General features: G+C 37.3%; 1 protein-coding gene across 1 annotated transcript; it reads right to left on the reverse strand.

Moving 5' to 3' along the window:
- Window positions 1-136: 136 nt before the first annotated feature.
- On the reverse strand, window positions 137-16,273 carry tbc1d2b (TBC1 domain family, member 2B). Its single transcript, XM_055038697.1, has 13 exons — window positions 15,860-16,273; window positions 13,194-13,344; window positions 9,514-9,661; window positions 7,987-8,141; window positions 7,646-7,899; window positions 5,527-5,937; window positions 5,311-5,421; window positions 5,026-5,219; window positions 3,728-4,222; window positions 3,527-3,644; window positions 3,011-3,196; window positions 2,606-2,727; window positions 137-2,139 (listed from the first exon to the last, which is right to left on the reverse strand). The coding sequence occupies exons 1-13, from the start codon at window positions 16,199-16,201 to the stop codon at window positions 1,944-1,946; spliced, it is 2,883 nt and encodes a 960-aa protein (XP_054894672.1). The 5' UTR covers window positions 16,202-16,273; the 3' UTR covers window positions 137-1,943.
- Between the last annotated feature and the right edge of the window lie 3,301 nt (window positions 16,274-19,574).

Raw genomic sequence — 19,574 nt, forward strand, 5'->3', positions numbered from 1 at the left:
AAGTATAGCGTGCAGCAGAAGAGAGGCAGGCAATCAGCAACGATCACCGCATATGTGCTGTTTGGTCTGACAGGTTTTTTGAGGAACTGAAAAAAAGGTTTCTATCTGCATCCCAGAAGCAAATAAAACCAGATGCTCATGTCAGAACGTTTTATTGAACTGGTTTTACAAAAGCAAAAAAATATACTTTTACAATTCCCATCTAAAATCTGACAGATTAAGAGAGACTTACATAAAAAAAGTTGAAGTGCCCTGTAATATTCTGAGTTTTCTTAATGCGTTTGTGCAATACACAGCCAAAAAACATGAGAAAAAAGAGGAAATGCAGAAGCCGAGATAGCTTATTTAAACTTGCAACAGACTGAAAAGGTTTTGTACAGAGCAACTAGTTACTAGTTGTAAAAAATGAATAAAAAAATTTATCTAAATAATTGGGAAATGATCTCATGAGAAGCCTGCTCTCATAAGCATGTTTGAGGATAGCAAAAAGAAAAACATTCAAACATTTTTCAATGTTCTACATTTGATTTAAAACTGTAACCAGGTCAGATCCAGATACTGCAGCAGAGAACAGCAGCTGATCTCTGTAAATGGATTAAAGTAAGTAAAAAGATTTAAAGAAACTTTCTCATCTTCCTTACAATGAATACCATCTATCAAGGTTTTCACAGTTGATTAGCCAAACACACACATACTAGTTCTAATTCCTAAACAAATGGTTGGGATATCAAGTTGTACATAGCGATCAGCAATAAGATCCTTCAAATTCTGAAAGTACCTGAATGTGGATCAACATGCAAGATTTTCCTTTTATTGTCCTCAATTTTAAGAAAAAAATGCTTCCCTCATTCATTAAGAATCACAATTCAGTTTTTATAAAATCAGTACCAAGGCAGACTTTTTAACTCTTTCCAATGATAACATTTCTTCACCAGAGTACTGTATCTATAAAATTGAGTGATGACTTGAGAGACGTTGCACTGCCACTCAATGGACAACAATAGCAAATACAACAGAATTTTTTTCTGAGGTTAGGTTCAGAGTAAAGAAATGCAGAAAAAACAAAACAAAAAGAAAGTTTCTGCAAAGTAAGGATATTTCATTAAAAAATACAGACAAAGCTGTCAGACTTGAAAAACAATATCCAATTTTCTCTGAATTATTTTTTTTATGCAAGAGAGAGATGCGAGTGAAAAAGTAATCAACTCCATGATGCAGCTTTAAAACAATTACTTTTTAAAATACCCACATGATACAAATATTGAACACAAATATTAAAGGACCGATTAATGGAACAATACTGGCTCTCAGTCATAAACATTAATTCTACCTGCCATTTCTGCAACTGAAAGAAAAATATATTGTTTTTAGCTCTTCCGTTCATTTCGTCTTTTTAGATTTGAGCAAATTGTTGGAATGAAACTTTAAAACCTAAGAAACGTTTTAGCAAAAACATTTCAGTTACAGCATGAATAATTCAAGTACATCATAAGAAAAGAAGACAAAGAATCCTTTACAAGAAATAAAAAAGATTATCAATCAAACAAAGAAAGGAAGCAAAGCACAGAATAAAAATAGAGATTTCTTTTGTGTAAATAAAGAATAAAGAAAAAAGGAATTTCTTCAAAAGATATAAAAATGCTTGAAAATACTGTTTCGGACTGCATGGTTTGGCAATATAGAAATGCAAACAGCTGGCAATAAACAACATAAACAAAAACAGCAAAAATACTTTACACAATAAAAAAAATTGGCAGGAATACTGACACAATGTGTTTTATTCTTTGATTTCAGTTCATTATTCCATTTTTGATGCAGAGACCAACTCCGACGCCAAAACTCGGAAAATAAAACCCTTCAGCAGCTGTAAAGCGTGGCTTTTCTCTGTGGAGAAGCTCCCTTTGTCTTCATTCTTAAAGCGACACAGCCTGGAAATAAAAAGCTCAGTTATCCTCCTCATCGTCGCTGACAAAGCTCCGTCGATCCAGACTCGTCTCCCTCTCCTTCAGGAATGTCTGTCTGATGGCCTCCAGCTCCGTCAGCTCCAGGCGAACCTTCTCCAGGTGGAAGGACCGGCGGTTCTGGATTTGCCTCATGGGGAACGGGTTCATGTCCACGAAAGCAATGTTCATCAGCTTCCTGGAAAACAAAACAAAAAAAATATTTCTGATTAAAGTATTTTAAACCACAGATAATATTATCCTCTTAGTTTTTGGGTTCCTCTCTAAATTACAAGCCTGGATGTGAACTCTCTTATCTCAGATACATGAATGGAAATCGCCTGCCTACAGCACCCTCTGCTGGTGAGCACCATTGGTATCCAATAATCTCACAAGCAGCTGGATTTTTTTCCAATTCCCTCATACAGAACAAAGCTGAACTCTTGCAATTTGAGATAGAAGTGAAAAATATTTATGAAATTGTGGAAAATTATAATTATTTAACATTTCAATCAATGCTGCACACTTAAAAAAATTGATCACAGTATACCTCTTTTTTGTCTGTTCGTGCACAGAAAGGAGAACTGAGTTATCGTTTTCGTTCTTAAAGCTTGAGAAACATTTCTAAACAATGCAAAACCTTCCTGATATCAAAGTGACCTGACCTTGAGTCCAGGATTGTGCGTGTAAAGTATCGAAGGTATTTAAAGATGGCCGTCGTATCCTGCAGCTTCAAAAACTCTTCTTCTTGGTACTTGAAGAGGGCGAGAGCAAATCGAAATATGATCTGTAAAAGGAAAAAAAAAAAAGAAAAACATCGCATGACTTTCTGTTTGCACCTCTATGTTTAGAAAAAAAAAAAAAAAGCTGTTAAACTGTCCACAAGCTGAAAGACAACAATCTTTCTCTACGGTGAATTTCACAAGTTTCACACAAAGTCTTCACAGACTCACAGTAATTAAAAGGTGTTAGTCTAACTGCAATGTTTCCTTTACCCCTTTAACAGGGCTCTGCGGCTCCAGAACCATAATGATAAAAAATAAATAAATAAAATCTTTTCCATGTCTCACCTTTGGCCCCTCGAACAGGAAAGCATCCCAGATCTTGAACAGGATGTCGCTCACTACGCTGTCCACAAACACCACCAGGAACCAGTTGAAGGTGATGAGGGAGAAATCCACCTTGTGCTGCTCAAAGTGGAGGTGAAGGCGCGGCAACTTCTCACTCATCAGGTCCTTGAACACACGCTGGTCGACCTGCAGGAAGCAGACATTCACATTATGCAGAAGTTAGAGTTCGAATCTAAGAGTGGAAACTAATCAGCCGACAAATAAATATGAAAGCACTCAAAAAAATCTAGTTAGGGCTGAAAAGATTAATCAGATTAGTCGATTACTGATTTTCTTATTTGTAAAGGAATTGAATTACTCACTTATTTACATTTTTTATGCATTTCTGATACTGGACCAAAAATAAAAAGATGTGCCGATTTTTTTATCTGATTAATCGTCAGAATGATCGATAACTGAAATGACCATTCATTTCAGCCTGACAATAAAACTCTTAACATAAATAAACTAAGTTACCTGAGAGCCCAGCAGAGTTTTTGTGTAATAATCTCTTGGCATGAAGACTTCTACGATGGCTACAAGAGTCCAAAAGGCATCTTCTTGGTCTAGATAAAGTAAGGCAATAGCTGCTAGCCTAAAAAAACACATAATAAATAGGAATCATTAAAAAAGCCAGCAAATAATAGAAACCGAGAAGTGCCAGATGTGGTCCGGTACCTGTTGAGACCCTGACAGTAGCCGATGTCTGGATTCCTCCAGGAAAAGGCCACCAGGACGTTCCGCAGCTTGTGGATCCCGCCTGCGCTCGGCGAGGCGTAGTGCTTGTTGTTGGGCAACGTCCGGAGCAAGTCCAGCTCGATCTGCTTGGACGCCGGGTTGGGCCGATCCCGCGCCACGTTCAGCAGTGTCTCGTAATAATCCGGGGCCAAGTGGTCGCGGAACTTCTTGACGTGGGAGGTGACGCACCAGCGCCACACGATGGAGCGATGTTTGTGCGGCACGCCGCAGCGGATCAGAGCCTTGAGTTCGGGGGAACGCACCAGGTCTCTGTTCATGGTGCTGGCCAGAAAGTTCTCCCACTTCACCCCAACTGAAACCTCCTGGTCGGTCATGGACAGGGACTTCAGCTCTAAGGCCCTCACCTTTGCAACCAGCTTCTCCTCTTCCTCCTCTTCCTCTGGGACCGTTTTGAAGCCATACACATCATATTCACTGACAGAGAGAGAAAATAAAATGAATCACCTTCAATCAGCAAACACATAAAAAAATAAAAACAAAATAGAGAAGCTCAAACGTAGAAACTAAAAGCTTCTCGGGGTGGCTTTGAATATATAATAATACATTTGAACCATGACAACATGTCTAAGCTTGTCTGGAAGTAACAGCAAATAATGACTAAAAAACACCAAGCAGCAGACAGAGTTTCTCCAGTCACGAATATTTGTATGGAGCTATAAATTAAAGTAGAACAGGTCCTGGGGCTGCACCATCCTCGTCTTTGAGAAACAGATTTCTTCCTCATAGATTTCAGGTGAAACACAAACAAAATCAGACAAGCTCTGGTCAGAATTTCTCTCTCAAATCTTTTCACATTTCTAACATTAAAACCACCAGATCCTGTGCGTTTCAGTGGGATGTTGTGTGAAAAAAAAAAAGAAAAACACATAATTTGGAAGTGAAAAAATAATGACACATGGTTTACAACTTTTTTTTTCCTCCAAAAAATCTTAAAAGTGCACTGTGTATTTTCTTTCATCCAACTTCAAACAATACTTTAAAGAAGCGGCTCGCGCTGTAATTGCTGCTCCAAGTATTTTGAGGAAAGGCTCATCATTGCACTTTTCTACAAAGCCCAGATTTATCAACTGCACTTCTAATCTCCAAACTGAGCTGAGGAGCTCTGTAGTTTCTCCATCCATGGCTCTCAAGGCCGCTCCTTTGCTCAATACTCTCCTTGCCCAGCATGTCATTTTGAAACTGAAAGGAAGAACCTAAAACTAGCAAACAATTGATACCTGACTGAATTTGGTTTGAAGATTTGGTGTTCGTTCTGGTCTGGGCTCTCCACCTGCAGGGCATCCTCCAGTAATCTGGAAATGACTTCCCGGGCCGGGTCCTGCTCCGACGAACAGACCGGCTTTCTCACCTCCTGAAGCAGCACCAAATATTTACTCTCCACCTGACAGAGTTTGGCCTCCAGAGCTGTGCACTGCGACAAGGGTGGGAATAATAGTTTTCATTTCTCACACATTCAGATTTGTGAAGATCGAGATGAACTTATGCACGTTTAGAGTTTTTACCTTTGCTTCTAAAGCCTTTTCCCGGACCTCTGCATTCCTGCGCATGACAGTCAACTCCAGGATCTCTTTGTTCAGAAACTTGTTTTGGGATTTGTAGCCTTGAAGACTGTCCTAATATTGAAAATAAAAAAAGCAAAAATGTTTACCAGTGAGATTTAAAATAAAACATCTTTTTGATTTTGTTTCCCCATCTGGTTTAAGAATCGTCTTCTGCACCTTCAGGATGCTCAGTTCCTGCTGAGGTGGCGGAGAACCAGCGTCGCTCACATTCCCGCTCTGCTCAGAGTTTTCCTGCGACAGCTTCACGATGACCTGATCTTTGGCCTGGATGGTCTCCATCAGCATCCCCAGCTGGTCATTAATTTCCCCCACCTTGATTTTCAGGCCCTTCAGCTCCTGCTGCAGGCTCTCCTTCTCCAAAGAGAGCCGCTCCATGTGTCCACATAGCGACTGGACCTGTGTGTCTCGCTCCTGGAGGACCGCCTCCAGCTGGGTGACGTCCTCCTGGGTCACGACCGGACCGGGAGCCTGCTCCTGGGCCTCGGACGGATCCGGAGGTGCTCGCCACATGCTGGGCCTCTCAAACTGGGAGGTTCTGAGAGTCTGCTGCAGGAGCCGCACCAGCTCCTACAGGGGCAGGAAGAGGAGATCTTTTTGGAATCAACAAAACAAGAAGCTTAAACTGTGAAAACATGGAATCTATGGCAAGCAATCAACTACATGTATTTTGGTAGGTAAAAAATATAGAGAAAGTCACAGTGATGAGATAATTTTCATGCTCTCCTGTAGTTGTAGCCATCTGTGTTTCTATTAGGCTGGCATTCTAAGACGCAACATAAAATACTATTACTACCTTATTTGGAATCATCAGTATCTCAAAGCATCCTACCTTATTAATACATCACAACATCAAGTCTTATAATGTGTGTTGAACTCAAGGCCCGTGGGCCAAATCTGGGCCACCAAAAACTATTTATGTGGCCTCTAGGTTTTTCGAGGGCCACATAAATAGAACCTTATGTTGACTGTTGTGTGCTTAATTATTGATCAACCAAATAAAATCATTTTTGCTTTGTAAAGTGCCAAATTACAACAATGTAAGAATGTTAATTATTAAATTTTAAGAAGTACTCTTTCAATGAAGGGAAGGCTGTAATATTTCAATACTTTGTAACAGGTAGTTTTATCAGAGCATTCAGCCACAACCTGACCTTTAAGAACATTTGTGATCTTGATGTGACCTGAAATGAAAATGAGTTTGACATCTGTGTCTAAACGGTAAAAATATGTGCTCAAATCCCAAAAAAGCACTGAGGTACATGAAGTGCATCAAGGTGTGAATTTCTTTTGGGTATTATAATGAGGGTTCCTATACATTTTTCAATAAAAAATGTACAATTTTCTTCATAAAATATAACTCAAGAAAATAACGTAGCATCCTACAATACATACACACTCTTTGAAACATAGTTTGTAAACTTTGGTACATTTACTTCATTTTCTAAAATAAAAAAAACCCATTTAGTATCTTTGCCATCTTAACCAGACCATGTGTCAGACAAGTGGACTGTTCTTCATTAACAAGCAGAGTGATTCTTAACACGACAAGATACAAAGTTATTGACCACAAGGGAAAACCTTTCCGTCTATGTTTCAGCCCTCACTTACACCAAACAAGAAAACAGGACACGAAGAGCAGGATCTCAAATACAAGCAGTAGGTTTACAGCCTGGGAGAACTCGGAGTAGAGTTCCTGCTTTTTTTCTTAAGAAAAAAAAAAAGAACCAGTTGAGCTAGTTAAGACTAGCTCAACTGTGACTTCTACTCCTTAGAAACTTTTACTGGTCAATATAATCTTTGTGTTATGTATTTTTAATTATTTATTTTTTTATTAAAAAAACTGTTTTGAAAGTTGTAATGCAACACATAAAAAGGAAATGAACAATAATGTGGCTGCAAGGGTGTGGAGGGGTAAAAACAATTCATAGCATCAGCTCTGAAAGAGTTAACTTGAGAAAATGTGATGTCTCCTTTAATAGGAGTCACTTCTAGCTAAAGCAACCAATCAGCTGTGGATGAATTTAAAAAAAAATAAAAAAGAGAACAGGAAGAAATGGAAAGAAATGCACCAGCTGTGATTGTTTTCGACAGAACTGCTGTTTCCTTATTTCAGACTGAAGCCTGACTAATCACTCCCAGTCTTCCTGTATCAGTGAGAGATGAAATGACACCCAACCTTTTAGTCTGACATGGCAAGACTGGGTGTGTGAAAGCACAATGAAAACTTTGAATGAAAAGAAGTCTGTTAAAACAGTACAAAGACGAATAAGCTCACCTTCTGGCTGGCCAGCTCCTCCCGGAGTTTGATTTGTTCCTGCTGCATCTGGTTCATCTCATCCTGCTGGTTCTGGAGGCGGAGCTGCATTTCCAAAGATTTGCTGCCATTGCATTCCCCCGTCGGACTCCCGGAACCGCGTCTCTCCACGCCCCGTCCGAACTTCCCCGGTCCCCGCACGTCTCGGAGCAAGAGCCTCTGAGGTCGTTGACGGTTTCGCACAAAATCAAAGGTGAACGCCGAGCCAAAAGAATCTGAGCAACAAGAGGAGCAGATGCAGAGAGGAATGCTAGAGCAGAATTCATCTCCAAGCTGTCGAGGATGAGCGAGAGTGGACTCACGTCTCTGTGTGTCCAGATGAGGTTTCTGTTCGGGGAAGTCCTTAGGAGGAGCGTCCAACATCTCCCACTCCTCTGAGCTGCTGTTGTGGTTGCTGGTGTAAAACACGCTGCGTCTGTTCTCCACTCGGCCTGGACGCAGATTAGACATGGAGTTCCTGAAAAAAAAAAAAAAAAAGAGGAGAAACCAATTTAAACTCGACTTTCTGCAACTTTGTGACAGTTACTAGGCTGAGTCGAAGTTCTAAATGTTAGCCGAGGAAATGAAGCTGCAGAAAAATAACACAGATCCCTCAAACCAATCCAACTAAATGATGACCTCATTTCCACAAAATATCCTTCTAGTGTAAAACAATACAGAGCACTTCAATTAAATATTTATACACTTTCAGCTTATTCATATTTAGTCAAGTTCCAAACAAAAACTTTATTTCTTCAGATTTTATGTCACAGACCAACACAAAGTTATATAAAATTATATTTGATATCCAAGCAACTTTACTCTGATCTGTGCAAATAAAAATGCAATGCAACCAACTGCCTTTAGAAATAATTTAGTCAATAAATAGAGTAAAACAATATGTATCAATGTCTATTCTCTACATAAAAAATTCTGTTCTGTGATGATTAAAGCAACAGCAGTAACAAAACATCCTTAGCTTTGAATCACATATAGCACTGTTCAATCTGCCATGGGAAAACAAAACAGAACGATAGATTAAGTGCAAACTGATCAAGACATGGTCAGCAAAAACTGTCAGGTCAGAAAATAATAATAATAATTTGGTGAAAGAATAATTATCACCAAATTTTGTGGAAGAGCAACAAGAAGAAAACTGCTTTGAAAAATGTTATGAGAAGCACCAACTTGTGCAGTGCTAGTAGATACATACTGAAAAAGACTTGCATAAAGAAATTGAAAGATAAGTAAAAAGTTTTGATTTATTTTGTATTGACAAAAGTAAAATAATTAAATGAAAACCATGCATTTTAGATTTTTATGGGTAAACAAACTCTGAAAACATTTATGTGCTGCTCTGTGTTAACAAAATTACGTGTTTGATGATGTGAAAAACATGTTGAAAAGTTCAATATTACCTCAGTAAGGAACTTTCTATTCATCTTCATACTGAATTAATAAGAAACTAGCAGCATTTGACTCTGATGTACAAACACTTTGTCACAACATGAAAACGTAATACATGCTTGCATCAACCTGCTTGCCTAAACATGCTTGCATGTTTAGGTATCAAATCTTTTGAGCAAATGTGTCTACATACTAGGAAGAGGAACTCTTGATTGTTGAATAGTTGATATACTAGTGAACTACAGATGTGACTACTTCCTCTACTACCGTTGGCCTCAGGCAGAACCAAAGTGATATTCTTCCCTCAATTAGAGACACAAACCAAACAGAGCCTGCAATAACTTGGGAGCAAGCCCACAAAAAAAACCCTGAATTGTGTAATAAAAAACAGCTGGAGGTACAAATCATGCTTTGAAGAGCCTTCACTAAGCTTTCAGCCTTACCTGAGCTCTGTACCAAAGTTTTTGAGGGAGAAGGGCCCTCTGGCTGACTGGATTCCCACCATTCCTCCTGCATCCATGTCTGTGTCCATAGCAAAGTCGCTACGGACTTTCTCCATGCTGTCACTGAGCTTCTCAATGAAGAAAGCATCTGAAAATCAAAACAGAGTTTGTTAGAATCAACTAAGTGCAATAGTCCAACCGCTTCATCTCGGGGAAATGTACCTATGGGTAAAAGGATGCAGTAAGTTTGAGTTAAATAAGGAAAGCTAATTATGTTTCAACTTTCTGACATCCGGCAGAATGACTCAAATCAGATATTCGAGTTTCTTGCAAAAGTGTATCGAAACATTTCATGAAGGATTAAGAATGTATAACAAAAAAGGGAAAAAAAACCCAAAAGAACAAAGTTGTTTGATAAAACTGTCTAGAAACTCTGAGATTTCAGTCTGCTTAAATCTTCAAACTAAGTCAACAACTAAACAGCCCTGTTTCGTTTTACACGTCATAGTCTGATATTATGTAATCAATAACCTTTGCTGATATAACAAAACTTTTCACCTAAACCAAGATGCGAGTAAATACAGCAGGCATTGCAGACATTCCGGTAAGCTTCACAGGTCACATATTTCAACAGAGCTAAGAAAAAAAAAAGTGTACTTGTGTCAAAATTCAGAGAACACAGGATATGAGGATGCAAATCTATCACTTCGCAGACTGAGAAACATCGAGGTACGATAAACCGGAAGCAATAAACAACAAGTGTCTCTTCAAAATATTAGTGGGTGTGTGATTAAGTGCAACACATGCTCTATTCCAGAATAATCGTGATTCTAATATTAATCATTAAAAGCATTGTTATTATGATTTGTGTGGCTTCTCAATTGGACCTTCACAGTTCTCTGCAGCTGTAACCAAAGTTGCACTTAACCCCAACGTGCACAGATCAGATCCACAAAGCAACAGTTGCTGGTCCACAAAGTCTTCAGTAACCATTGCTTGAGTTTCACTTTTTTTTATTATTGCGTCCATTGTAAAAACAGTCAGATAAAGAGCAACAGTTTTTTACTTCACGGTTGACTATATTTTATGATATTTTTACTGCCAATTGAGAGTGAGAGTACAATATTTTTTTCTTCAGCTGAAATTGTTCTAGATGAACAACAACTCAATCAATATCAAAAACTACTAGAAAAGAAATCCTGCCAACATAATAAATACAGCAGCCTTAAAATTATTTCAGCTTTTCCATTATTTATACTGATAGCAACTCGTAGTGCACTAATTCATCGGCCGAGTTCTGATAACCTCGGGTGATCAGCAATCAATACATATATGTGAAACCAATCTTATACATCTCTGCAAAGGTCTGAAAAGAAGAATAAAAGGTCTAGTTTAACCTATTATGCAAGTTTTGTTTTTTTCACAAGTGTCATATTAAATACTAAGTGAAGAATTTTTTTTTTAGTCTAGTTAATTTAGTAGTTTGGAAAGCAATGCTTTTCATTTATATTTGAGAGCACTGCCTCATGTATGGACAGAACAAGTTTGTATTGTTTCACAGGTATCATTAGATATTCTTCAATGAAACTGGAATGTTTTATCGAGATCTGTGATTGATCAGAAAACTGCAATTGGTGCACACCCAATAACCATGTATCAAGTAAAAGTTTAAGATAAAATAAAACTGCTGTGTATGTCAATATGCTAAGTACATCAAGACTGAGTAGATATGTGTAGAAACAAACTTCTCTGTGAACACACCAACACACACTATGCTGTTTTAACATCAAATAACTCAAGTAAATACAAAAAGTTTCAAATTTATTATTTCATGAGTTAAACCAGTCTGACCTCTGCAAAAAAGTTATTTGTCCTTAACCTAATAATTGTTTGAGTCCCTTTGGCTCTAACAACAATCAGTAAAGGCCAATAATTGACAAGGAGACTTTTACATTCCATGGAATAATTTTCTTTAAGATTGGAGGGATTTTGTGTATTAACAAGCTGTTATTATACACAGTCACACTACCACCATATTACTTAACCATGGGTTTGATGCAATAGGATACATTAGATGCAATAGGATGAACGCCTTAATTTTAAACGAGCTTCTTGCATTTACACTGACAGTGTTTGACAATGACATTTGTTTTAAACATAGAAATGTTGTACTTCCTCACAACATTGCAGGAAGTGGTAACTGATGCTGATTGAAGCTGATCAATTCCCTAAAATGCTAGTTATTATTATTTCAATATATGCTAATAAAAAGCTTCCTTCTTTTATGTATTTTGTATTAAAATGAATTAATTATTCTAAAAATTACATATTGTTAACAATATACTATAGAGTTATATCATCCATAAAATATTTAGCAATGACTTTTGTATTTTTTTAAAAAGCCAAAGATCTCATAAAAAAATCACTTCAGAAGTTTTGACTTGCGTTAAGCTCAATTCATGTCCAACTTGCTAGACTAAACACCCTTACAAAAGCCAAGATGAGGAAAGGTATTTGAACATTTTGAAGACAAAGATAAGAACAGAGAACACTCTAGAAAGGGCAAAACATGAGAATTATTTGCATGGAAACAGGAAAGAAGACAGGATTCATAGTTCAGATCACTCAGCTGAATGATAAAATATCTCCCCCCATAAATCCATGGTGCTTAAACAACAACAAATGACAAGACTCTATAGGTAAAAGGACAATTTAAACACATTTTCATCCACAGGTGTTTGAGTATAGTCAATAATTTTTTCACACTCAGGCTCAGATAGTTTAGTGTAACTCAAATGCTTTATTTTAATGTAACAACAAAGTATACTCTGCTACAAAAAAGTTAACTTAAAAAGCTAAAAACAGAAATAATGAATGTGCACAAGAATTTGCCTTAAATACATTATTATGATCTGTTTCGGAAGATCAGCAACATGGTTCAATTCTTCATAATCTACTTTTTTCATGACACAAATTATTAGAAAAATCTCAAATCATAGTGAGCATAAAACAATGTTAACTCAATTATCTTTCTAGTAAACTCTAGAAGAACTGCAGAACTTAAAATATTATGATTTGTAATGGTCAAATCCACATAGTTTTGATAATCTAATTCATAGATGACCTAGACAGGGACCAGAAGCAAATAATTTTGCTATTGACTAGCTCTGATCGGTCAGCAACTCAGAAGCTAAAAATTCAATAAACCCCACCCCCTGTTATCAATTCATTCTCACACCAACACTCTTCAATGTAGAAGTTAAAACTGCAGAAAGAAATCTAAAAAGTAACCCATTTTCAGTGTTAGTGAGGCATTTAAAATGAAATCAGCGGAATAATTAGCTGTAAGAAGCTTTGAGGAGGAAAACTGCATTTGAATTTGATGACATGAAACATCAGTAACTCCACCCAGGTAAAATGTCAGCGTCATTAAGCAAAAACCCAGCTCTAATATCATTGATGTCAATTCACCTTTCTTTGTCTCTTACATTCTAATTCTTTAAGGGCCTCACATTCCAACACATTCTTTCCAGAGAAACACAAAAACCCTCAAACCAAATATTTCCAATAGTTCCATTTGCAGCAGAAAGTAAATATTAATCTGCTGCCAACAGGAGGTCACAGTCACCTGATGTGTGAGAATGGTGGGGCCATTGATGAATGTGTGTGTTCGTGCCTACCGCTGTCTTTGCCCACAAGGCCGGAGGGAGGGTAGGCCTGCGTGGGAGAACTCCAGCTGTCTCTCTTCCCTGTGCCTCTGGTGTTGCTGTACTCCCAACGCTTCTGCTGCAACTCCTGGAGCCAGTAATGCATCACCTGTCTGCTGGGGGCCTGGAAACAAGTGCACAGACCCACACTCATTCACATATATGGGATAAATAGAAACCTTCCCTTTCAAATGTTGCAGTCCAGCATTTTAAATAGGCATAGAGCAGTTTGCAGCATCAACGGAAAACCTTTTATACATACACATTTATTTTTTTGTTTATTTATTTTTTCAAAGTCAGATTCAAAAGAACTAAAATTTGTCAGAGAAAGTTTTGGCCAGCTACTTGGCACGAGAAAGAGTGATACTTTCTCCCCCACCTGTTGTTGCAAACAACAGGTGATTTTGTTTTTCTTGTTTACAAGAAACACAAAATCACCTGATTGAAAAGTTTTGGTAGAGAACCTGATGTAGTCTCACTAAGCATTTTTAGTAAAGTATCAAAATTAAAAGAGTATTATCTAAAATAAAATAAAAAACCTCTAAGTAAGCTTATTTCATCATTATTAAGCTACTGATGAGAAAGATCAACCCCTCCAGACTGAAATGTATTTTCCTGAAACAAAAAGTTGTTTTGCTACAAATTTTCCCAGAATTTTGACTCAGGCATTGTGCATACTGCTGCAGGAAGAATAACCAGAGTGATTGTTATTCTGTCCACACTCTCTAGACATAAAATTCAACAAGTTACAGCCATTGGACTTTGAACTTGGTAGCTTTAAGTAAAATTTTAAGTTAAAATTGTGGATATTTTCACTCATCCAGTTGAGTTAATAAAAGTAATAGTCAGGTTTCTCTTTAGCCTTCCACGCTTAGAAAGTTAAAAAAAAATATTGTATGCAAGAGGAAAGTGCAGATAGCTTATTTCAATCCAGTTGACAACCATTGCGCAGCAATAGATGGGGGTGGGGCAGTGCAACATTATATGTTTCATAGCTAAAGAAAACTATAGTGCAAGTAATGTATTCTCTCATCCCACATTAAGAGGAGAATAAAACTGAATTGTGACCTGCAGTAACTCTTTAGTCTTGACACACCTTATTTGGCTTAAAATGAAAGCAGCGAGATCAAGTTTGTGATACCACTAAAACCTCAAATCCATATCTAATTTTAAAAAACAATGTTTCCACTCTGCAGTTACAATGATTAAAAAAAAAAAAAGTTGTGCATTTACAGTCCAGGAACTCTACAAATAACAAGTTACTCTTTGGCTCAGTTGTGTGAAAGAGCAGAGAAGCTGGTTTCAGTCTCAGTTCCAGCCTCTAGCTGTACAATCTGTTTGGTATTAGCCAGTCAGACCATCTGCTGAAAAAGAAACTGGCTTTAGACAGTGGGAGCCAGGCCACCTGTCTTACTCACAGTCATATGACAGCAGAGAAGACTGAGGCAGCATCACATGAAGTGCTGTGACCAGTGAGCCCAACAATGAGTGTGTTAACATTCACTGTGAGTGTTAACCCAACTTTAACACTAACAAATACCAGAACCCCCTTTTTCAAAACTGCTGCTTTTACTCTAGTTAATTAACAGGCAAGCAGATACTGTCTGCATCGTCCCCTTCTAACGGCTTTTCATTTGATTATGTGGGTCATGGTTTCAAGAATTTCTAAGGCTAATAAAAGTAAATTCAAAGTAAAATCAAATATAGACAATATACTAGAGTCAGGATTTAACTCCAAAGTTTCATTTGGAAAAGAATGCAAGTTGAATGTTTCTTTATTTTTTTATTTTCACTAATGAGTAGAACATTTACCAATTTTTTTTTTATATTTCCCTACAATGTCTAAAAGAAAAAAATAGGTAAATTATTTTAAGTGCTGAAACTTTATTGCCACATAATTGACTCAAAAATGTAATGAAGTCCCGTCTCTACTTTTTTAAGTCTAATTGTGCATAGGAACATTTTACATATTTTAGTGAAAACGGAAATTGTTCATTGATTTCATCTTTGAAAATGCTGCTGTCGTCTTTAGTTATCTTTTTTATTTGTCCTACATGCAAGATCTTGTCACTATCTAAAAGTTCTGTGAGTCCTTTTCAGATTTATGTGTTTCCTTTGATAAACATTGGATATTTTAGTATCATGCCAAGTCTCATGATGTATTTATTTTACAAAAGTAAAGCAGAGATTGGTGTGGATGTCAGTGAAAAACATTGATTCACCGGAACTAATTCATTGTTTTCTTGCCAGCTGACTATAATGCAGGACATTATAGTTAATTTTTCACATCCAAATGTAAACATTAACAGAAAAACAGGGAGGTTTGTGGAAATGTGGAGGAGGATGGGCCGTCAAATGAAATTCTGCTTTGGGCCTCGTTGAATTTTTGGTCGGCTCTGAAAACACACGCACAATCAGCTGGTGAAGTTTCGGCCTGTGGTGGGTTATTTTCAACACAACTTCTCTAAAAAAATCTCTGCCACTCGACGTATTTCCACGAGTGTTTTAAAAGTAAAAAGAAAAGCAATTTGTTAGAAAGGGTGTGTCTGTAGCCTCTCCTGAGACAGAAAGGAAGCGACACATGACTAAAGCAATCATCTGCTGAGTGTTGTGATAGAACTGCTGAAATAAGTTTCTACCTTCAAGAGAAATTCTTTCCCAGCTGTGCGGATCTCGAACTGTCCCTCTTCCCCCTCCACGTCGTACATGAAGCAGACATCGCCGATATCAATGTGTCCGAGAGGCAGGGCATCTTGGGGAGTCTTGAAATAATACAAGTAACATTTCCTCGGGTCGTACACGAACCACCTCAGTTTGTAGCCCCTGAGAGGCCCCTTGCCGGAGAGTTTGTTCAAGTAGCCGCACAGCTTGGAGGCCTGCTCCTTCGCTCCCTCCACCTCGGCCACATCTAGAGACTTGAAGGACAGCAGCCGTGACGTTGTGCAGGAGCTCTCCCCGCTGCCATCCTCCTCTTCGTGCATCTTTCTTAGACGTTTCTTCTTCTTTTTGCAGCCCCACAGATGGCAACTCCTGGGTCCATCCGCATGACTGTTTTCCCCTAGAAAGGGGATGCTGGGAAATGTAGTTTGAAGTAGTTGTGACGTGTTAGTGAGAGGTACGCGCTCGCAGAGGGCTGTGCTACCGAAAAGCGCCACAGGGAGATGCTGTTTAATAAGGCAAGGAAAATAAAGCGACGGGGCGGAAACAGAGGGTAAACCCTTCTCTACTTTGTGTGAGAGATTAAATTTGGAAACTAAAGTTGATCTTTTATTTGAAAATGAGATATAGTCTCATTTTCAAGTAAAATGTTTCCAACCTCAGTATAAGTTTGAGCTTAACTTGTCCTCTAGATTTGGAGGAAATGTTAATCTACAACTTTTAGAGATCCATCATACCCAAGAAATCTCTTGAATTGACTTTTGTAACTGATTGTAAAAGTGCATAATTCCTATTAGGAACATCTACATGCAACTGGAGGCTCCTTTACCTGAATACGTTAATAGTCCCCCTAACAAAAACATGTCAGGGTCACCTGTTGCTTAAGTTGCATATTCACCATTAGCCTCAGTGCCTACATTTATCTAATACTTTAATTGTGTAGCTTTCAACACTATTTTATAGTTTTGCATTTAGGTGTTTTCATTAGTCAGGTGAATGAATGGATGTTGAATTGATGTTTGACAGTTTATATCTAGTGAATTAACTTGGCAATTGTTTTCACAATACCCATTATCTAAATGTATGTTGAATCTTTAAAATTGAAGGTCAACTGAATGACTGACAGGATAACATAGAACAATTCTCACGGTGTGAGCCAGATCTAGTAAGTTATTTTTTGTTTTATTTTTTCCACATATTCTTAGTATGTATGTTATGCATTCTAGTCATAAAAATTGCTATGAAAAAACAAACTAAGTGATAAGTACAAAATGGATATATTTTCTGCACATCATGTTTTCCCTTCTCCCACACTTCTGCAGCACCTGCATTGTCATTCCATCAATCACATGACAGAAAATACAGCTGCAAAACACAAAACATAAGGTATACACATGATAAAAGATAATTATGACGTCAAAAATTTCTTACATTGTGAACAGAACTGTAGTGGTATTTATAATTGATCTCTTTCCTTCTTGTAAAACCTTCAGCTGAAGATTAATGCTGCTTTGGAATAGATTTATTCATATCAAAGCTGCAATCTCTGATGTGGGCGTATACTCAATGTATGTATTTCACTGAATGACTCATAAGAGGAGAAGAATGAGAGTTCAAGCTGCCGGAACTCACTGTGAAGGTGAAACAAAAACACACTTAATTTATTCAGATGATTAATGGGTATAAACCTGTTGTACTAGGGTGTATGTGGGCCCCAGTACAGTGAGTAAACAGTAGGTGATTAGTGTTATGCTGGGAAATACACCTGTTGTTTTTCCCATTTTGAACCAGCGCTTTACAGTGAAAACCCCCAAACCATCTGTCCCTAATTAAAAGTTCCGATAATCCTCTGGTAAGATTTATATTCTAGCTACTTAGGAAAGCTTAAAGAATTCAGGAGGTTGTTTATTTTACCTCGAGACATGAAAAGCAGACAGACGGGATGCGGTTCAGTTGCTGTGACATTTTATGGGCGTCAAATTGTGACCTTTCAAGGATACACATCCCCCCTCTGAGAGGTGGGCTGTCATAAAACCACTGTAACCAAAATAGTTCAAACAGCTTCAAGAATGTTCATTTTATTTTTAGGAACCTTTTATATTCATTTTTAATCAGTTGATTTTTGACAAATCTTTTGCATAGCAATGTTTGTTCTAAGTTTGTTCTTTTCAAAGATGGATACAATGATAAGGATTGACCTCAAACCTCACATCTCCCCCAGAGGAGTGTGCTATGAATCACAAAGTGCTGTAAAACAGTCTGCACTGCTACCAGCATGTTAAAATTATAGGCTATGTTACTGTAGTAGTCGTTAGTCATACGTGGAACATAAGATACAGTTACTGACTTGATACTTTTCTTCACGTGTAACATAAACACTAATAATATCACAAGAAAATATGAGACCAGAATCAATTTAAGAAAATGTTTAAATAAAATTATTCTCTTATTATTGTCAGAAAAATGAGAATAATATACAGTACCAAAAAATAATCTTGTTACAAATCATTGCTAATAAATGACACCTGGTTTAATCCTGACAAATGGCCTTTAGAAATGGTAACAAGAAAATAACCTTAAAACCTTCATAACCATACTATCAAAAAAATTACTGATACCATACTTAACAAAATAACATGAATAAGTCATAAACCAATCATATTCAGAAGTTTGTTGCAACAAGAGAATTCTCTTTTAGAGACATTGTAAAGAACATCTGAAGAAGAAAATAAAAAATGTGTTTTTATTAAAATAACCAGTACACATAGGCTGCAAAAGCCTTTAAATGAGCTCACTGCAAATAAATGCACCATTAAAAAAAAAGCATGGTGAAGCATTAATACAGAACGTTTGTAAGAATCTGTGAAATGCTTTGGGGATAAAATTAGGTTTGATGAGATCCAAGTTTATTTCTTTCTGTTTATGTTCTGTGGAGGAACAGCACTGAACATCATCTCCAAACAGTCTCCAGAGCCTTTAAAATTTGAAGAATTTGTGTGGAGAAAAAAAAAATGGGTCAACATTGCTCCACTGTAAGCAAGTACAGTAAAAACTATTTTCTTTCTTGTAGATTTATTTTGTTTTTACTTTTTAACACTTGCATGCAACTGATCATCATATCATTTTAATATTAGACAACATAAGTAGCAGGCAAAATGCATCCCTAAATTAAACTAAGGTCATAAATTAATTAATTCAGAAAAAACAAACTATCCGAGCTACCTGCATCCTATTTGAAAGATGATTTATGCCTAAACGTAATGACTAGTGGTGCTACCTTTAGCGCAACATCAAAAGTGTTCACAATAACTGCTGATGAGTACTTAAAATTGAGGAATTTGGACCCGCTTTTTTGTACAGAATTATTCTACTGTAGCCACCCTAGAATACATTGAAACAACTGCATGTTTAAGGTCATACCACAACCTCCAAACTGTGTTTAAGTTCAGACTTTGACTAGACCACCCAATGTCAATACCTCCATTAGAAATATAGTTAGCAAGAAAATTACTGACGTGTTCAATACTTATTTTCCCTACTACGGGAGTAAAAGTGCTCGAGTTAAGTTGCCATTGTAGAAGCAAAGTTAAATCATGTGTTATTTTGTTCTCCATGACACAGAGTATTTCTGCCTTTTGGCTCTCCCCCACTGGGACTTCCTACCGTGCTTTACAGAGCTGAACCTAAATGATTCAT

This window comes from Poeciliopsis prolifica, unplaced genomic scaffold, assembly GCF_027474105.1.
Source record: "Poeciliopsis prolifica strain line A6 unplaced genomic scaffold, Auburn_PproV2 SCAFFOLD001, whole genome shotgun sequence".
Classification (NCBI taxonomy): Eukaryota; Metazoa; Chordata; class Actinopteri; order Cyprinodontiformes; family Poeciliidae; genus Poeciliopsis; species Poeciliopsis prolifica.

Bases quoted from the DNA above. Each gene is read 5' to 3' on its own strand.
- tbc1d2b (XM_055038697.1), bottom strand. From the start codon at position 16,201: ATGCACGAAGAGGAGGATGGCAGCGGGGAGAGCTCCTGCACAACGTCA. The intron at 9,662-13,193 runs GTAGGCACGAAC...TTTGATTTTCAG, and splicing joins CCTTGTGGGCAAAGACAGCG to ATGCTTTCTTCATTGAGAAG. The intron at 7,900-7,986 runs GTGAGTCCACTC...CTTGTTGCTCAG, and splicing joins TCATCTGGACACACAGAGAC to ATTCTTTTGGCTCGGCGTTC.